The sequence below is a fragment of the Myxocyprinus asiaticus genome, chromosome 46 (genome assembly GCF_019703515.2).
Source record: "Myxocyprinus asiaticus isolate MX2 ecotype Aquarium Trade chromosome 46, UBuf_Myxa_2, whole genome shotgun sequence".
In the NCBI taxonomy this organism is placed as follows: Eukaryota; Metazoa; Chordata; class Actinopteri; order Cypriniformes; family Catostomidae; genus Myxocyprinus; species Myxocyprinus asiaticus.
In genome coordinates this window covers 25,700,929-25,719,093 of record NC_059389.1, presented here as the reverse complement: position 1 = coordinate 25,719,093, position 18,165 = coordinate 25,700,929, and the positions used below count along the sequence as shown (strand labels likewise).

The following is an 18,165-nucleotide window of genomic DNA, read 5'->3' as shown; positions in this document are numbered from 1 at the left end:
AAATGATTTTTATATAGATATCCTCCCTGCCATGGTTCAAGTTTAGTTTCATGAGAATTACCCAAATAAGGAGAATAAATCAAAGAATATATATTGAGGTAGACTGATATATTAGTTTCACCAATTAATCTGTGCCGATAGTTGCTTTTTGGAACTATCGGTTATCAGCAAAAATCTATGCTGATAGTTCCCGACAGTTAATTTTTTTTATTCCTCATTTATATATATACACACACACACTGGCAGCCAAAAGTTTGGAATAATGTCCAGATTTTGCTCTTATGGAAAGAAATTGGTACTTTTATTCACCAAAGTGGCATTCAACTCATCACAATGTATAGTCAGGACATTAATAACATGAAAAATTACTATTACAATTTGAAAAAAAATTCAGAACTTCTTAAACTACTTCAAAGAGTTCTCATCAAAAAATCCTCCATGTGCAGCAATGACAGCTTTGCAGATCCTTGGCATTCTAGCTGTCAGTTTGTCCAGATACTCTGGTGACATTTCACACCACACTTCCTGTAGCACTTGCCATAGATGTGGCAGTCTTGTCGGGCACTTCTCACGCACCTTACAGTCTAGCTGATCCCACAAAAGCTCAATGGGGTTAAGATCCATAACACTCTTTTCCAATTATCTGTTGTCCAATGTCTGTGTTTCTTTGCCCACTCTAACCTTTTCTTTTTGTTTTTCTGTTTCAAAAGTGGCTTTTTCTTTGCAATTCTTCCCATAAGGCCTCCACCCCTGAGTCTTCTCTTTACTGTTGTACGTGAAACTGGTGTTGAGCAGGTAGAATTCAATGAAGCTGTCAGCTGAGGACATGTGAGGTGTCTATTTCTCAAACTAGAGACTCTGATGTACTTATCCTCTTGTTTAGTTGTACATCTGGCCTTCCACATCTCTTTCTGTCCTTGTTAGAGCCAGTTGTCCTTTGTCTTTGAAGATTGTAGTGTACACCTTTGTATGAAATCTTCAGTTTTTTGGCAATTTCAAGCATTGTATAGCCTTCATTCCTCAAAACAATGACTGACTGATGAGTTCCTAGAGAAAGTTGTTTCTTTTTTGTCATTTTTGACCTAATATTGACCTTAAGACATGCCAGTCTATTGCATCCTGTGGCAACTCAAAAACGAACACAAAGACAATGTTAAGCTTCATTTAATGAACCAAATAGCTTTCAACTGTGTTTGATATAATGGCAAGTGATTTTCTAGTACCAAATTAGCAATTTATCATGATTACTCAAGGATAAGGTGTTGGAGTGATAGCTGCTGGAAATGGGGCCTGTCTAGATTTGATCAAATATGACTTTTTTCAAATAGTGATGGTGCTGTTTTTTTCATCAGTAATGTCCTGACTATACTTTGTGATCAGCTGAATGCCACTTTGGTGAATTAAAGTACCAATTTCCTTCCAAAACAGCAAAATCTGTTCATTATTCCAAACTTTTGGCCACCAGTGTGTATATATATATATATATATATATATATATATATATATATATATATATATATACACACACACACACACACACACACACACACACACACATTTTTTAAAAATATCGGATGATCGGTTATCTGCCTTTTACGCCACCTTGGTTATCAGGTGACCTCTAATATGTATATATTTATTTTTACTTTTTTATCATGTATTTTTGGTCATGCAGTTATATTGGTAATGCTACATTTACCAAACATTAACCTATCAGATGATTTGTATGTGGCTTTTTGGAGTTGAAAATGCAAAAAAGCTGAAGTGTTAACTTTTTTAATAAAAGTGTAGTAAGACTCGCACATCAGGGATATATGCAAGACTATATACTAACCGTCATCAGAGATTATGGACATGGCTGGCCGTTTGCCTTTTCCATGAGAGACATTCCTGTTGATCATCTCATCTTGGCTGTCCTCTTCATCCATGGCTAAGCATCAGTCTAATCTAGATCAATTTCACCACTGAACAACCTGCAGGAACACACTCCAAATATGATTTTCCTATGCAATTACCAACATTTACAAATACATTGTGCAACAGAATAAAATTGACATATACTGGAATATTTCATAAAATCTACTTAAATGAGGCCGGAAATCTTTAGCATCACAGACAACAGCCAATGGTGGCCTATTTTACACTGAGGGAGCTAAATGTGACCTTAAACATCTTCAGATCAGCAAAGACTCCGCAAACTTCACAAATCGGCTTGATCCAGCCATTACAATATCCTCATTTCATACAAACACACCTCTTACTATGCAACAAACACTTGAACTAGTTTTATTTACTGTTAATACACCCACAAATGCCTTTATTTTAGGAGTTTATTAAAGAAAACAATGCACACAAGTCTCAATTCTTCAGTCATACACTAACACACACAATGTTATTAACTTGATGCTAACGACTAACACCAGGCTAGCTAATAAAATCACGAAACCTGCTTTATTTGAGCAACAGACTCCAGCATGCTTACAACGAGGAGGCTTTAAAACGTGAAAATACATCAAAATAAACGCAAAAAGGCTATTTTATATTGTATAATTTAACCATAAAGATAAGAATTAAAGCTAAAGCTAACAAGCTAGCTGTGTTTCTTGCCCTTAAGTCTAAATTTAACTCATCAGCTATTTTTATCATTCAAAACTAGGACGTTTGAAAAACAGCTTTTATAGGCACTATATGTCTCGTTTATTGAATTCATAAGGGAGCTTATAGTTTTTAGTATTTGTACCTACCCAGGAAGGTTGTATAAGACATTATTTGTGTTTTGAAGTCCACACGGCGTTTGTCTTTGACGCTACCGGCTGGATAAATTACGAATCATACTATGGTGAAGCATACGCTCATGCATATTCATTACGTTAAAAGACGTTCGCCTTGTAGGCCTTAAATGATTGGCCGAAAGTAGGCGCTTGTCAGCAGGCGAATTTTACGAATTAATCCTACTTGGGTGAAGGCTTTGGCTAATAAATATTAATTAGGAAGGTTACCAAGCGAATTCAGAATGTCTAGATTAATATTTATGAACTAATTATTCAAGACGACAACGGCTGAACGCGGTCAAATCACAAAGCGTTCAACAATTCATCTGGCGTAATTTTTTTTTTTTTTTTTGCTTAATTTTCAAGCCCTCACTATTAAGTGGCCTTTTATAAGATATTATTCGTTTATTTGCACTATATTTTTCATCAGCTGATCACTATGCGCTTTCCAAATCTCTTATCTGGTAAGATCTGATAGGAGGGCATAGTATTAAAAAGTTGGTTTAATATTAGACAATAAATGAATATGAATAATGTGCTAAATGAGGCTGACTGACAACAGTAACTGGTCAGCATTTATTAATTACCTTTTATTTATAGTATACTTAAAGGTACACTCTGTAATTTTTTTTCCTTATTAAAAAGTTTAATTCCTAAAGACATTAATTGTAATTTAGCAATATATGTAGGAAATCATGAGCACTGACATTAAAATGAAGACTGCAGTCATACCAGTAACCTTATAATAGCTGGAGAGGGTCTGCACATGGGGGTGGCCATGTTAGAATCACATGACCAGCCGAGTACTACTCGCTTAATCTCAGTAACCGTCCTGTTATTTGACACTTTCACTCACTGATTACAGTAATCATGGATGACTGTAAATACTAAATTACTACAATGTCATCTGAAACTGAAAACTATTGATTTAAAATGATGCTGCATCCAAGCTGCTAGGTGTCAGTGTAAGTCCAAGATGACACAAAGATAAAAGTTAATGAGTGCACCTTTAATATTTCATTTCTTTGTAAAGCACATAGATCTGTTCATCTTGTAGTCCAAAAACCCGGAAGAGAATTCGCCACGGGTTCCCTCTAGATTTTCCTATGGGTTTATATAATGGGGTTTTTGAACTAAAATAAGGTCTGTGGTAAACATTAGTTGACAAAACATGGACGTTTTGTTCCACAACATAAATTACACACAGTCATACCTCAAACTTAAATTTTGAAGACTGGTGCATTTAATATATATATATATATGTGTGTGTGTGTGTGTGTGTGTGTGTGTGTGTGTGTAATTCAATACGGCTTCAAAATTCACGTTTGAGGTATGACTGTTTGTAATTTATATTGTGGAACAAAACGTACACATATTGTCAAGTAATGTTTTCCACTTAGGTGTGTGTTTTCTCATCCCCTTGTGCATTCGTGTCTGTCTTCAGTGATAACCCTGCCCTCTTGTTTGCCTTGTTATCTGTCTGATTATTAGATGATTGCCCTCCTCGTTATCTCCTTGTTTTCTTCCCTATTTAACCCCATTGTGTTTTTTGTCTTGTGCGAGTTCATTGTGGATGTTTCCCTGTTAGTGTCCTGTCCTGTGTTTATTTCACCCTGGACTGTGTTTTTCTCCTTCAGGGCAGTTTTTGTTATATTTTTTGCATTAATAAAAGCCTATATCGCTACTCTGCATTTGAGTCCTGCCATTTCCTCCACAAAACCCTGACAATAGCAGAAAATATTAAGTAAATTCTACATTTGTACTCCATTCAAACATGTAAAAGTTAATGCTCTTGCTTAAAAGTAAATATTATTAATGATTGTTATCTTTACAGTGCATCATCATGTACCAGTTCTAAAGTACAAAACTTTGTCATATTTATTTGCCAATTTGAATAAATTTCACAGGTAAATAAAACAAGAAAGTTTTACTTTACTTTCTAATCTGGTGTTCCCAACATAGCTTGCCACTAGCTTCATTGCAAGCTCATTGAATAATTAATGAGCCTGCATGGTGTCACTGCTTGCAGTTTATTTACACTGTTTTTATTGTTGATTTTGCTGTTTACTTTGGTAACCATGGTTAATCTTGTGGTTACTATGGTTTTACTACAAATACCATGGTTAAACTATACTGTAGAAAAACCATGGATAATTTCCATAAGGGTTAACCATAGTTTTACTACAATAACCGCAGTTGAACTATGGCATTTTTAATATAACCACAAAATTAGCCTATTATATTTATTACCATAGTTTTCGTTTTCCAGTGTTAATAAGGTAAATTGATTGATTTATTGCGAGGGTACGCAAAACTATTTCAGAAAATAAATTACATTACCTAAACTATCCTATAAGGTGCAGTAGTTATGCCATAAACACACACTCTCTCTCTCACTCTCTCTCTCTCAGCATCCTTCGTACGTGCACATCCACACTAGCATCATGGCTTTACCATACACAGGCGAACAGAGTTCAACCACTTTCAATACACGGGTGGAGCTATTTTCTAACAACGTGTGAAAGCGTAACATATGTGTCTCAAATGGCCAATTTTACATCACGCTTCGCTTTCATAAATTAAAGCGCAAAGTATAAGGTGTAAATGGCCAGAAGTACCACAGGAAACAGGAAAACAATCGAGTCGAAAATGGTTCATTCCTAAAGTACGACGTGCAAAACCGAACGCGCCGCACCCCGCTATAACTCACTGAAAATCCATCAAACCATTTGATAGTCATAATCCCGCCCCTCCGACGCTGTAATTCGATAGTTCCAATTGGGAGGCGGGCGTTTTGCGGAAATTGCCGTCGACTATTGGCTAACTGTCAAATCATTCAAATGTTGATTTGCGGTTGCAGGAGAGTGGGCAGGGTTCGGATAGCGCAAGTGAACTGAACTTCTGCGCTGCTGTACTGTACTATCCCCAATGTGGTACTTTATTGAGAAATTAATTTCTTTGATCAAAACGTGTTTTAATAGGACACCACTGAGGGCTGTTGGATTTGCACTTCCTCTGGTTTATTGTAAAAGTTGAGGTGAGTAACTGTGACTTTTGCTGTAATTACTGTTAAAATTAGATTTATTAATTTATTTCAACATTTAATAAACATATGACATTGCATACTTATTTCCTTATTCTTCTTGTGAGCAGTCATATATAGATTTATAAACATGTATTATCATTTATAATTTACCTTAAGTCATGTGCTGAGTTATGCACTGAAACCTATAATGACAAAAATGCTTTATTTATATTTACAAACTTATTTTAGATGTACTTCACATGATTGAAACATGAATAAATTCATGACTCAGCTCATTATCATATATTAACATAGTTATTTATGCAAATAATTATCATAAAATATTAAATTAGTCCAGGAACACCAATTACCGTGCTGAATATGTACAACTGGAGCTTAAATGTTCATTTGAAATCTATATTTTCAATTATTTACAGTGATACTCCTGGTTTCCGTGCTTCCCTTTGGCATCAAATGTGTGATTTCTGAAAGCAGGTAAGCCACTGACTAACGCACATTGCGCCTATTTTCCATTCCACTGTGCGTGTGACAGCGGCTAACCAGCTTTTGGATGTGTGTCTGACTTAAGTAGCCGTGGGAATGCCTCACTGCATCACGTTTTGGGTCCTCTGACTTCATATAACTCTTTTGTTCATCTAGCTCAACTGGTAGAGCACTGCACTACGAATCACAAGGTTGTGGGTACGATTCCCACTCAAACATAGTGATTAAAAGTATATGAATGCAATGTAAGTTGCTTTGGATAAAGGCATCTGCCAAATGCATTAATGTAAATGATGATGTCAGCCTACGTGCTGGGCGTCACAGCCATGTGCTTCAACTGTACCATAAATGCTCTCATAGTATGTGGAAATGAACGGAAATGAAACCTTATGCAACACTGACTCAAGATATTTTGTTTCATATTACTTGTGTGTACGCAACTTAACCAAAATTTAGCATGTAACCTCCAGCTCTGAACTTGTACAGTTCTGTAAGTTTAGTTACAGCAGTTGAGGGAGTATGACAGATTACACACATGTAACAAACATAGTCCAGTCAAATTTAGAGATCTTTGTTACTGCAGTGATTCATGTTTAACCATTAATTTCATTTTATATTTATTTCTTAAAATAATAATTAAATGCACTTGAATTTAGATAATTGTGCCATACATGGATAACAAGTAGTAAAAATTGTCAAAATATCTTCATATTGTCAAAAATATATTTTCTTAATCAAATGGCTAATAAGAACAACAGAATTTAATCAGGTTTTTGAAAATTTCAGACATCTACATACTCTTTTAGTGTGGCTTTCCAGGATATACAAAATATATAGAAAAAGTTAAAGAAATCCTAATATTTGAGTTTATGTTTTAGTTTAATGCAAGAATGTTTTTTTTTTTATCAACCCTAAATGTCTATCCAGGGCAGGGGTGTAAAAAGTACTCAGAAATTATGCTTAAGTATAAGTATGGATATTGAGTGAAGAATTTACTCAATTAGAAGTCCAAGTATCTAGCCAAAAAAAAAATACTTGATCACATTAAATTGAGCTTAAGTATTAAAAAAGTAACTTTTGTTCTAGCTAGAATGAAATCAAGACAGAAGATTGTATGAGAGAGGATGTTGTTAAATTCGATTGGTTTATTAAGTGGCCTTTTTACTGTCTCTGATTACTGTCATTTTTCTCCCCTAGTGGCATTCACAACCTGGTCAGAGAATCATGTTACAATAACTACACTTTTGCAAAATGATTTTTATGTGACCTGTTGTACATAACACGGCAATCTCCTGATGGAATGAACACTAGTGGCGCAAAAACAACATTGACTTTTAATCCTTTTCACTCAAATCACGAGTAAAACGGCAGATTATCAGTTAATAAACACTAACTTTTCACTCTGTTCCTCACACAATTCTATCTTATGACATATAAACACTTTTACTATAGCACATGACTCATTTTAACGTTTGCATTACATAACCAACTACATTTACAAGCTTGTTCAAGTGTGATCAAATTGTGCGGTAGCTCAACTGATAGAGTTTTGCACTTGCGATGTAAAAGACTGGGGTACGAGTCCTGAAGAGCATGCGAGTCGAAACGTGAGCCGAAAGTGTCATAGAAGCACCACAAAATGATGTGTTTGCATCAGAAATTGTGTTTTTCATCTCACATTTTCTTTTTCTGACACTATCGGTTAGGTTTAGGTGTAAGGTTTAGGGGAGGGAGGTTGGTTTTGTTGATTTAAATCTCGATAGAACATCAACCTTAAAAACCTCATCTCTCCAGGAGAACATTTCACTAGCTTTTAGTGCTACACAGTGCACATTTCACCTCAGAACTGCCCTGACGTGTAATGAATATTGCCACAGTCTTGCAATGTTCGTTGCATGGGAGAAGGCACTCATGAATTGCGATGTCAGAGCACCCAGTCCATTGAGACAAAGAAAGATCAAAAAAGGGGTTTGCTACCAAACCACACTGTTGAGCAGATGGATAAATTCAATAAAATTCACAATTAATATTTACTCAGATTCCATAATTTTTATTACCATTATTATCATAATCATTGCTGTTTTTTAGTTATTATTATAACTAAATGAAAGACATGTACACATTTCTGTACAAAAGCCTTTTGTTTTATATATATATATATATATATATATATAGTATATATATTTGCAATGTGAATGATCATTATTGACTTCATAACTGTCTAATCTGTAAAAGTAGCAGGTGTTTAGAACAAAGTTTAGGATAAAAACCATCAGTGTTTCTCACTTCGTGTTCATTGTTTTGAATGAATACATCACATTCAGTCAGGCGGTCACATACGGTCAAGTCGCACAAATATTTCAACATATCTGAAGCTCAAATCAGATCCGGAATTCCGCCTCAGCAGATGGACAGAACTCCCTATAGCCACCATGTGACACTCCATTTGAAATGACTGACCTCTGGTCTCTCATCTGTCATTTGTCAGATGCAGTGAAAAGGTGGCTTCAGTCCAGTAAGATGAAAGAAAATGATGTGCAAAAATGTAACAAGTACTTTTGAAGTTTAAATAAAAGTGTAAGGAGTAAAAAGTAAAAAAAAAAAAAAAAAAACCTATGGAAATATAATTAAGTAAAAGAACAAGTATTCCTTTTAAACTGCACTCGAATAAAGTACAAATCCCCAAAAATAATACTAAAGTATAATACTTTTTACTTTACACCCCTGATCCAGGGTGTAGTTCTAAATATTTTGTAACATATGCTCCAAAAATAAGTATTCAAGTTAACATTATTTTAAATATTAAATTGTGTCAAATACATCCAGAAGACCTTGTTATTCTGATAATTTATCAAAATAATATTTACATTCACTTTAATTTTGATCACCATTTTCAGTTTTGGTTTATTTTTACTTGTTAAAGGTGCCATACAGGTATAAAAATGTTACTACATAGTAAAAAATGTCAAATATATATATATATATATATATATATATATATATATATATATATATAAAATAAAAAAATCATAATATTTTGAAAAGTTCAAATATCTATATAGTTGTATGAATAAATTCAAGCGAAAAAGTTAAATTAATCCTAATATTTGAGTTTAATACAACCTCAATATATATGTATATATTTTTTATCAACAATAAAAGTCTATGCATATTTCAGGGTGTGATTATACAGATCTTGTTAAAGAAATTGATAACATACTGTATGCTCCCACAGTAAGGTTTGAAGTTGTTAACATTGTTTTATTATTGTATGTTTGTGTCATATGCATCCCGGACACCTTGTTTTTCCATTCATTTATTAAAATAATAGTTAAATTCACTTTCATTTTGATCACCATTTTCAGTTTTGATTATGTTTACAAGATAAGGATGACATAAATGAAAAAATAGTCCAAATTGTCCCCAAAAAACAAAAAAAAAAAACATTTTTTTTTTTTTTTTTTAAATATTTTTATTTCCTTATATTCTTAATCAAATTGTCCATTGGTATAGAATGATACTCAAACAGTTTTTATTTAACTTCCAATATTAACATGTATGCTGTGTCTTTCCAGGAATTGAATAAATTAAATTGGAAAAAATATAATACAATTCAATGTTTGTGTACACAAATGTTGTTGTTGTTTTTATAACACTTCAGTTCTATAATGTATATTACAGGTTGTAGTTAAACAAATTGTATAAAGAAATTGTTAACATAGTCCACCATTAAGCATTCAAGACCAATGTCAAATATATCAGATTTGTGTGTGTGTGTGTGTGGATTGTATAACTATAGCAAAGGTAAACATTTATTAAGAGTGAGAGGTATGTCTCGGGCTGTGCTAATGTTAATGGCACTGGCCCATATAAAGGGATTTGTCCCTGATTAGAGACTGGCTGTTTGATTTGATTTAATCACTTTGAACTTGATTCTTCTGGGTGTGATAATACCCCACAATGAAATTAATTTACGATAAAAACAAATAAAAAATATTAAAGACCATAATCAGACCACTCATTTGCTTTATTTCTGTCACTCTATTATATCTTTATCAGTTTACAACTCGACTGTTATTGTATACAGACAGATACTCATCAGGCTGTGAGGATTTGAAGTTTATCTTCTTCTAACATATAATATAATATTTATATTATATAATCTACATATAATCTACATTTATGGCTAATCGTGATAACAAAACAATCAATGCCAATATAGAAAAGCGCAAACAAACAAGTTCGGTGTCATTCAGTAGTTACAGAAGCATAACTGTTTGTGCTCAAATAAGACTTTAGTGAAAGGTGATGTAAGCTATTGTTTTATGGAATGGTTTGCATGGTATTCCTACTCCCTGAAAGATAACACTGAAATAAGTGTGCTGAGATATCTCAACGGTCTCTGTGACAGCACTCGACTGTGAAAACAGAAATGTGACCGCGGTCCGCTAATCCAATTAGAAGACTTTGATGTGCCTTCTGCCTGTCAATCATATCGCACATGTAGTAGTTGAACATTAAGGTTTATTTTCATATTTAGATTCATCACAGTTGTCAGCTGGGAGCGTTATTTTGCTACTGTTGTTTTTGACATGCACGCGGTGACGTCGCCACTATTTTTGGACGGTGTTGTTTTGGAAAGAGGGGGTGTGTCGAATTTAAGGATCAGTCTTGTGGAAGTTCTAGAACGGTTAACAGCTATCTCAAGTGATTACTTACTGTTATTAAAGGATATTTTTGCTGAAATCAATATTTTTATGTAGTGTCGGATGCACTAATCATAACATGAGTATGTGACTAAAATCGTTAGCACTTAATTACTTTAATGGTATTAAACATTACTGTTAATATAAATAACAGTCTACTTTTTGAAATAACGTTTCTTTATTTTTACATCTCAAGGTGCCATTCATGCATAAATTCTCCACAATTTTTTTTTACATGTATATATCGATAATTTAATGGTTCTTTAGTAGAGAATACTAGTTTTCAGTCAGGCTTCAAACATCTACATATGGTGTGACTGTCCAGGACACATCTTTCCATCCACATAAATTAAGTATTTGGACTTCCTATGATTAAGTCCTGTGACCGAAAACATCTGTGACATCAGAAGGTAAGGTGAAATTTGTTTTGTAACCTTTTTATAACTGTTTTACAAACACAAATTTATACACTTAAAGGTGCTCAATGGAAAGGTATGAAAAAAAAAAAATCCTACTCCCTAAAAGATATTAATGAAATAAGTGTTGTGAGATATCTCACCCGTCTCTGTGACAGCACTAGCAAACAAAAATGTGTCCGCGGTCTCTGACGCTTTCTGTTCTCATAGTATTGTAGTTGCAGCGAATTATTGAGCCTTAAAGGGATAGTTCACCCCAAAATGAAAATTATCTGATAATTTACTCACCCTCATGCCATCTGAAATGTGTATGACTTCCTTTCTTCTGCAGATTGAAGATTTGTAGAAAAAGATCCAGGCTCAGCAGGTCCTTAGTGTGTGTGTGTGTGTGTGTGTGTATGTATATATATATATATATATATATATATATATATATATACTTAAAATGTTGTGTTGTGTACCACCTGTGGTGCTTGGTTTAGTAAAAAAATCTTGCAAATACTGTATATAACTAAATAATACTATCATAAACAGTCCTGTACTTTCCCCACATTTTACAGATTGATACGTTAAGTTGTGCTAAAAAAATAAAACTCATTATAAGCCTAATGTCACGGATCCTTCTGACCCACCTGCCACTTTCACTCAACCCTCTCACTCCCCTGAGTACTGATCACCCACACCTGCCTCCAATCATCACGTCAATCAGCTCCTCTATTTAAACCTCACTCCTCTTCCATTCTGTGTCTGGTCTCAACTTCATGTACAGACTCACTTACCTGTATCTCCAGCATTTACTCCAATACGATTCCTCTCCACTCCAGCGGCGACTCTACTCCAAATGATTCCTCTCCAGCGACTTCTGTTTCCCTTCTCCTCAATGTAAGCATCGTTGTTGTATACCCACCACCTCAAAGAAAATCACCACCTTTATCAGCACCAGTCTTCATCACGTAATCAATCTACACTTCAGCCCAGAACTGTTACGTCATCACTTACCTGCTGTCTCTGTTTGTGTTTTTGTCTTGTGTGTCAATAAACACCTGCTTGTGTTCAAACATCATCATCGAGTCTGAGTATACGTTACAGAAGACCAGACCGACAAGAATCATGAACCCAGCAGGTCCGGATCCCATCCAGGAGCTTGTTGACGCACTACGGCGTGCACTCACTCAATCCGCTAATCCCTCAGCTTCACCCGCTCCCAGCACTTCCGCAATTCCATCGCCGATCTACTCTGCCAGTCCCGTGGTCAATCCAGCGCCCTTCTCAGGATCGGAGGAGGACTACGGCAGTTTCCTACTCCAATGTTCGCCCGCCCTTGAGATGCAGCCACTGAGCGGTCGAAGGTGGCCTACATCATCTCCTTGCTGTCTGGAAGAGCACTTCAATGGGCCAATTCACTCTGGGTAGAGAAATGCCCAGTAACACATTCTCTTGATAGCTTCATCCAGCACTTTAAGGAGGTGTTTGGAAGCCCTGAGGGTAACACATCAGCTGCTGAACAACTTCACCAAATTCATCAAGGTCAGTGCTCGAATGACTATGTTCTAAAGTTCCATACTCTGGCAGCATCTAGTGGCTGGAATGAGCCGCTCTGCTGACCAGCTATCGCCTTGGACTCTATCCCAAGCTGCGGCTGCATCTCTCATCATAGGATGACACCATGGGGCTCGAGCGATTCATTCAACTCTCCATCAGAGTAGCCAACCAGATAAAGAGCTGCCTCGACGAATTGCCCGCCATGCAGTCCCTGCCTCTCCCTTCACTGAAGTTCTCTCTCCACTCTCCAGAACCTAACAGCGAGCCCATGCAGCTGGATGCTTTTCATCTCCCCACGGCAGAGCACCAATGCCGGCTGAAGCAGGGTATGTGCCTGTACTGTGGTGGTAAGGGACACGTAATCTCTGCATGTCCCACTCGACCTTCCCATCCTCAGGTGAGCCACCTGACCACTACTATGGTCAGTACTTCTCCTTTAGTAATCAGTGTAACGCTCAACTCCTGGTTTCTCTCTTTCAGTACCCGCACTACTCGACTCTGTCTCAGCCGGCAACTTCATCTCGGACGTGCTCTACCACCAACTCCTGCTCCAAAAACAACCCTGTGAAAACAAGCTTAAAATCCACTCCATAATTGGCAAGCCCTTAGTAAGAGGTATCATTCGTCACTGTGTGGGCCCTGTTAAACTCCAAGTGGGATGGCTGCATAACGAAGACATAACCCTACTGGTTCTGGAGAGTTCCACCGTAGACATCTTATTAGGGTGTCCCTGGCTTATACAACATTCTCCAGTCATCTCCTGGGCTTCTGGTCATGTCTTGAAATGGGGGCCCCAGTGTTTCCCTTCCTGCTTCGCTAACCGTCTCACTCTCAGACCCAGCATGCTCGTCAGAAATTCTTCCCCTCTCAATATCAACATTACCACAATCGAGAGCCCTGCCAGTTCTACCCTTCCGGAGATCCCTTCCCACTATTCCCACTTCCAGGACGCCTTCTGCCCTTAACGTGCCTCTCAGCTACCAACTCATTGACCATGGGACCGCGTGATAGACCTCATCCCAGGTGAGCCAGTGCACCGTGGCAAAGTTTACCCACTTTCCATTCCTGAGCAGAAGGCCATGGAGGATTATATCAAGGAGGCTCTCAGTCAAGGTTACATCCAACTTTCCACATCCCCTGCTGCTTTGAGTTTCTTCTTCGTGGCTAAGAAGGACGGAGGCCTACGCCCATGTATCGATTACTGCTCCCTCAACAGGATCACGGTTAAGTTCCGGTATCCACTTCCCCTCGTCCTTGGAACTGTTGAGAGGAGCCACAGTTTTCACCAAGCTAGATCTTCGCAGCGCGTACAATGAGTGGAAGCCAGCCTTCGTGACTCTTACAGGCCACTACGAGTACCCGGTGATGCCGTATGACCTGGTCAACGCCCCCTCCGTGTTCCAAGGCTTCATGAATGAGGTGTTCCGTGAGTATCTCCAGCGATTCGTCCTCAACTACATTGACGACATACTGGTATACTCCCAGAAAAAGACCGATCATCGTCATCATGTAGTGCTTGTGTTGGAAAAGCTGAGGGAATACCACATGTACCTTAAGGCTGAGAAGTGTTTCTTCCACCAGACATCCCTCCAGTTCCTTGGTTACATCATCAGCCCGGAAGGCATTCGGATGGACGAGGGGAAGGTAACGATCCTGGCTCTCTCCAACCACCATCAAGGAGCTCCAGCGCTTCCTAGGATTTGCCAACTTCTACCGCTGTTTCATCAAGAACTACAGTTCACTCACATCCCCGCTGAACTCACTTCTCAGATCCAAAGCCAAATCTCTCTCCTGGAACTCCAAAGCCTCACACGACTTCCAACTCCTGAAGGATGCCTTCACCTCCACTCCACTCCTTGTACACCCTGATCCGAATAAACCATTTGTCGCTGAGGTAGACACCTCCACCAATGGCATAGGAGCAGTCTTGTCTCAGCAGCAGGGGAAACCACCTCTACTTCACCCATGTGCCGCCTTCTCCAGGAAACACTCCCCAGCGGAGCAGAACTATGACATCGGGAACCGAGAGCTTTTGGCAATTAAACTGGCCTTGGAGGAGTGGCAGCATTGGCTGGAGGGGGCTCAACATTCATCCCTGGTGCTGACAGACCATAAGAACCTCGAGTATCTCTGAGAGGCTCATTGCTAAAACCCACGGCAGGCAAGATGGGCCCTCTTCACTCGCTTTAACTTTACCATTTATCATCCAGGTAACAAGAACTCCAAGGCAGATGCCCTTTCCCATCTCTTTGCTCCAGAGGAAGGCTCTGAGGAACCACATACCATTCTACCCCCTCACGTCATAGTAAGTCCAATCCAATAGTCCCTGGACGATAGCATCTGCGAAGCCACCGCCACTGAACCAGCTCCGTCGGGATGCCCTACCAACAAAACCTATGTACCCTCCTCTCAATGTCTAACACTCATTAACTCCGTACACTCCTCCTTGGGCACTGGCCACCCAGGGACAAATAGGACCCTCTCGCTGATCCAGGACCAGTTCTGGTGGCCCCACATGGTTGGAGAAGTCAGAAGGTTCGTCAAGGGATGCCCGGATTGTGCTATGTCCAGAACACCATGACAACTACTTGTTGGCAAACTCCTTCCGCTGCCCGTTCCTCGCCGACCCTGGTCACATCTAGGGGTCAACTATATCACAGACCTTTCTCCCTCTGAGGGTTACACCTGCAAGCTGGTAGTTATTGACTGTTTCTCCAAGGCCTGTAAACTGATCCCCCTCAAGGGTCTGCAGAGTCCCTCTTTAACCACGTGTTTTGGAACTATGGGATCCCTGAAGACATAGTTTCTGACCGTGGTCCCCAAACCATCTCCAGAGTCTGGAAAGCCTTCTCTCTCTTGGGAGTGTCCACCAGCCTCTCATCTGGTTACCACCCGCACAATAATGGGCAGACAGATAGGAAGATTCAGGAGGTAAGCCATTTCCTTCGAACCTTCTGTCATCGCCGCCAGAACCGCTGGAGTCGCTTCCTGTCCTGGGCCAAGTATGCACAGAACTCCCTTCGTCAACCCTCCACCAACCTCACACCCTTCCAGTGCATATTCGGCTACCAACCTCCTCTCTTCCCCTGGTCCTGCGAACCGTCAGACGTCCCCGCGGTCGACCATTGGTTCAGAGAAAGCGAGAAGGTCTGGGACTTAGCTCATCACCACCTGCAATGGGCAGTGCGCCGCCATAAATTCCATGACGATGCCCGAAGATCTTCACCTCCCATCTACCAGCCTGGACAGAAGGTGTGGCTCTCCACAAGGGACATCAGGCTGTATCTCCCCTGCAAAAAGCTAAGTCCCCATTACATTGGTCCCTTCACAGTCACCAGATAGACCAACCCAGTCACTTACCAGCTCCAACTCCCTCCCCAATATCGCATACATCCCCCTTTCCACGTTTCACTGTTAAAACCTTACCACCCTTCTCTCTCTCCTCACTCCTCAGAACCTGATCCAGTTGACGACCCCCCCCCCAGCCATTTGTCCTGGAAGATGGACCAGTCTACGCAGTCCGAGACATTCTGGACTCCCAACGCCGCAGGGGTCGTCTTGAATTCTTCATAGATTGGGAAGGTTATGGTCCTGAGGAAGGATCTTGGATTCCTCAAGACGACATCATGGACCCAACCCTACTCTCCAACTTCCACGACGCACATCCTGATCGTCCAGCTCCGCGTGGATGGGGTCAGCCACGCCGTCGGGAAGCACTGCCACTTTCACTCAACTCTCACACTCGCCTGAGTACTGATCACCCACACCTGCCTTCAATCATCAAGTCAATCAGCTCCTCTATTTAAACCTCACTCCTCTTCCATTCTGTGTCTGGTCTCAATTTCATGTACAGACTCACTTACCTGTATCTCCATCAGTCATCACATAATCGATCTACATTTCAGCCCAGAACTGTTACGTTTTCACTTACCTGCTGTCTCTGTTTGTGGTTTTTTTCTTGTGTGTCAAACACCTGCTTGGGTTCAAACATCATCGAGTCTGAGTATATGTTACACCTAAATGTATGTTATTAACCCAGTATAAGTTTTAAAACAGCATCTCATGTGTCTTAAACAACTGCAGCTCTTTTTTTGTCAAAAGTAAAATATATATAAATTGAAATAAATAAAATCAGTAATGCAAACTAGCACCTAACTATGAAAGATCCTCATTATGTGAAACTATTATTCATTAGACTGTGAACTCTAATTTGAAAAGAGTGGAAACCATCAAGCCATTGTTATCTAAGACACAATGCACAGTCTTTATTATACTTAAATACATAGACAATGGTACAATTTCTTGAGATAAAATCTTTTGGTAATATTTTACAGTAAATACATGTTTTGAAATGTACCAAAAAGTAGTAAATATATAATTCATATATACAGTAAATATACACCGATCAGCCACAATATTAAAAGCATCTGCTTAATATTGTGTAGGTCCCCCTCGTAATACCAAAACAGTGCCAACCCGCATCTCAGAATAGCATTCTGAGATGCTATTCTTTTCACCAAAATTATACAGAGCAGTTATCTGAGTTACTGTAGACTTTCAGTTCAAAACAGTCTGGCCATTCTCTGTTGACCTCTCTCATCAACAAGCCTTTTCCGTCCACAGAACTGAAGCTCACTGGATGTTTTTTGTTTTTGGCACCATTCTGACTAAACTCTAGAGACTGTGCATGAAAATCCCAGCAGATCAGCAGTTACAGAAATACTCAAACCAGCTCGTCTGGCACCAACAATCATGCCACGATCCAAATCACTGAGATCACATTTTTTCCCCATTCTGATGGTTGATGTGAACATTAACTGAAGCTCTTGACCTGTATCTGCATGATTTTATGTATTGCACTGCTGCCACATGATTGGCTGATTAGATAATTGCATGAATGATTGTTGGTGCCAGATGGGCTGGTTTGAGTATTTCTGTAACTGCTGATCTCCTGGGACTTTCACACACAACAGTCTCTAGAGTTTACTCAGAATGGTGCCAAAAACAAAAAAAACATCCAGTGAGCGGCAGTTCTGTGGACGGAAATGCCTTGTTGATGAGAGAGGTCAACAGAGAATGGCCAGACTGGTTTGAACTGACAAAGTCTATGGTAACTCAGATAACCGCTCTGTACAACTGTGGTGAAAAGAATATAATCTCAGAATGCTATTCTGAGATGCGAGTTGGCGCTGTTTTGGCGG

General features: G+C 38.8%; 1 protein-coding gene and 1 long non-coding RNA gene across 3 annotated transcripts in view; one reads left to right on the top strand and one right to left on the bottom strand.

Moving 5' to 3' along the window:
* The window catches only part of LOC127435824 (PHD and RING finger domain-containing protein 1-like), a 32,570-nt gene extending 29,737 nt beyond the window's left edge, over positions 1-2,833 (bottom strand). For both annotated transcript variants that reach the window (XM_051689559.1, XM_051689561.1), the window contains exons 1-2: positions 2,745-2,833; positions 1,835-1,973 (exon numbers count right to left, since the gene is read on the bottom strand). In XM_051689559.1, the coding sequence (XP_051545519.1) occupies positions 1,835-1,928 (94 nt within the window). In that variant the 5' untranslated portion in view covers positions 1,929-1,973; positions 2,745-2,833. The remainder of the gene's footprint in view (positions 1-1,834; positions 1,974-2,744) is intronic.
* A 2,813-nt stretch (positions 2,834-5,646) lies between these two features.
* On the top strand, positions 5,647-6,690 carry LOC127435853 (uncharacterized). Its single transcript, XR_007896300.1, has 2 exons — positions 5,647-5,808; positions 6,234-6,690. It is a non-coding gene; the product is annotated as an uncharacterized LOC127435853 (long non-coding RNA).
* The last annotated feature ends 11,475 nt before the right edge of the window (positions 6,691-18,165 follow it).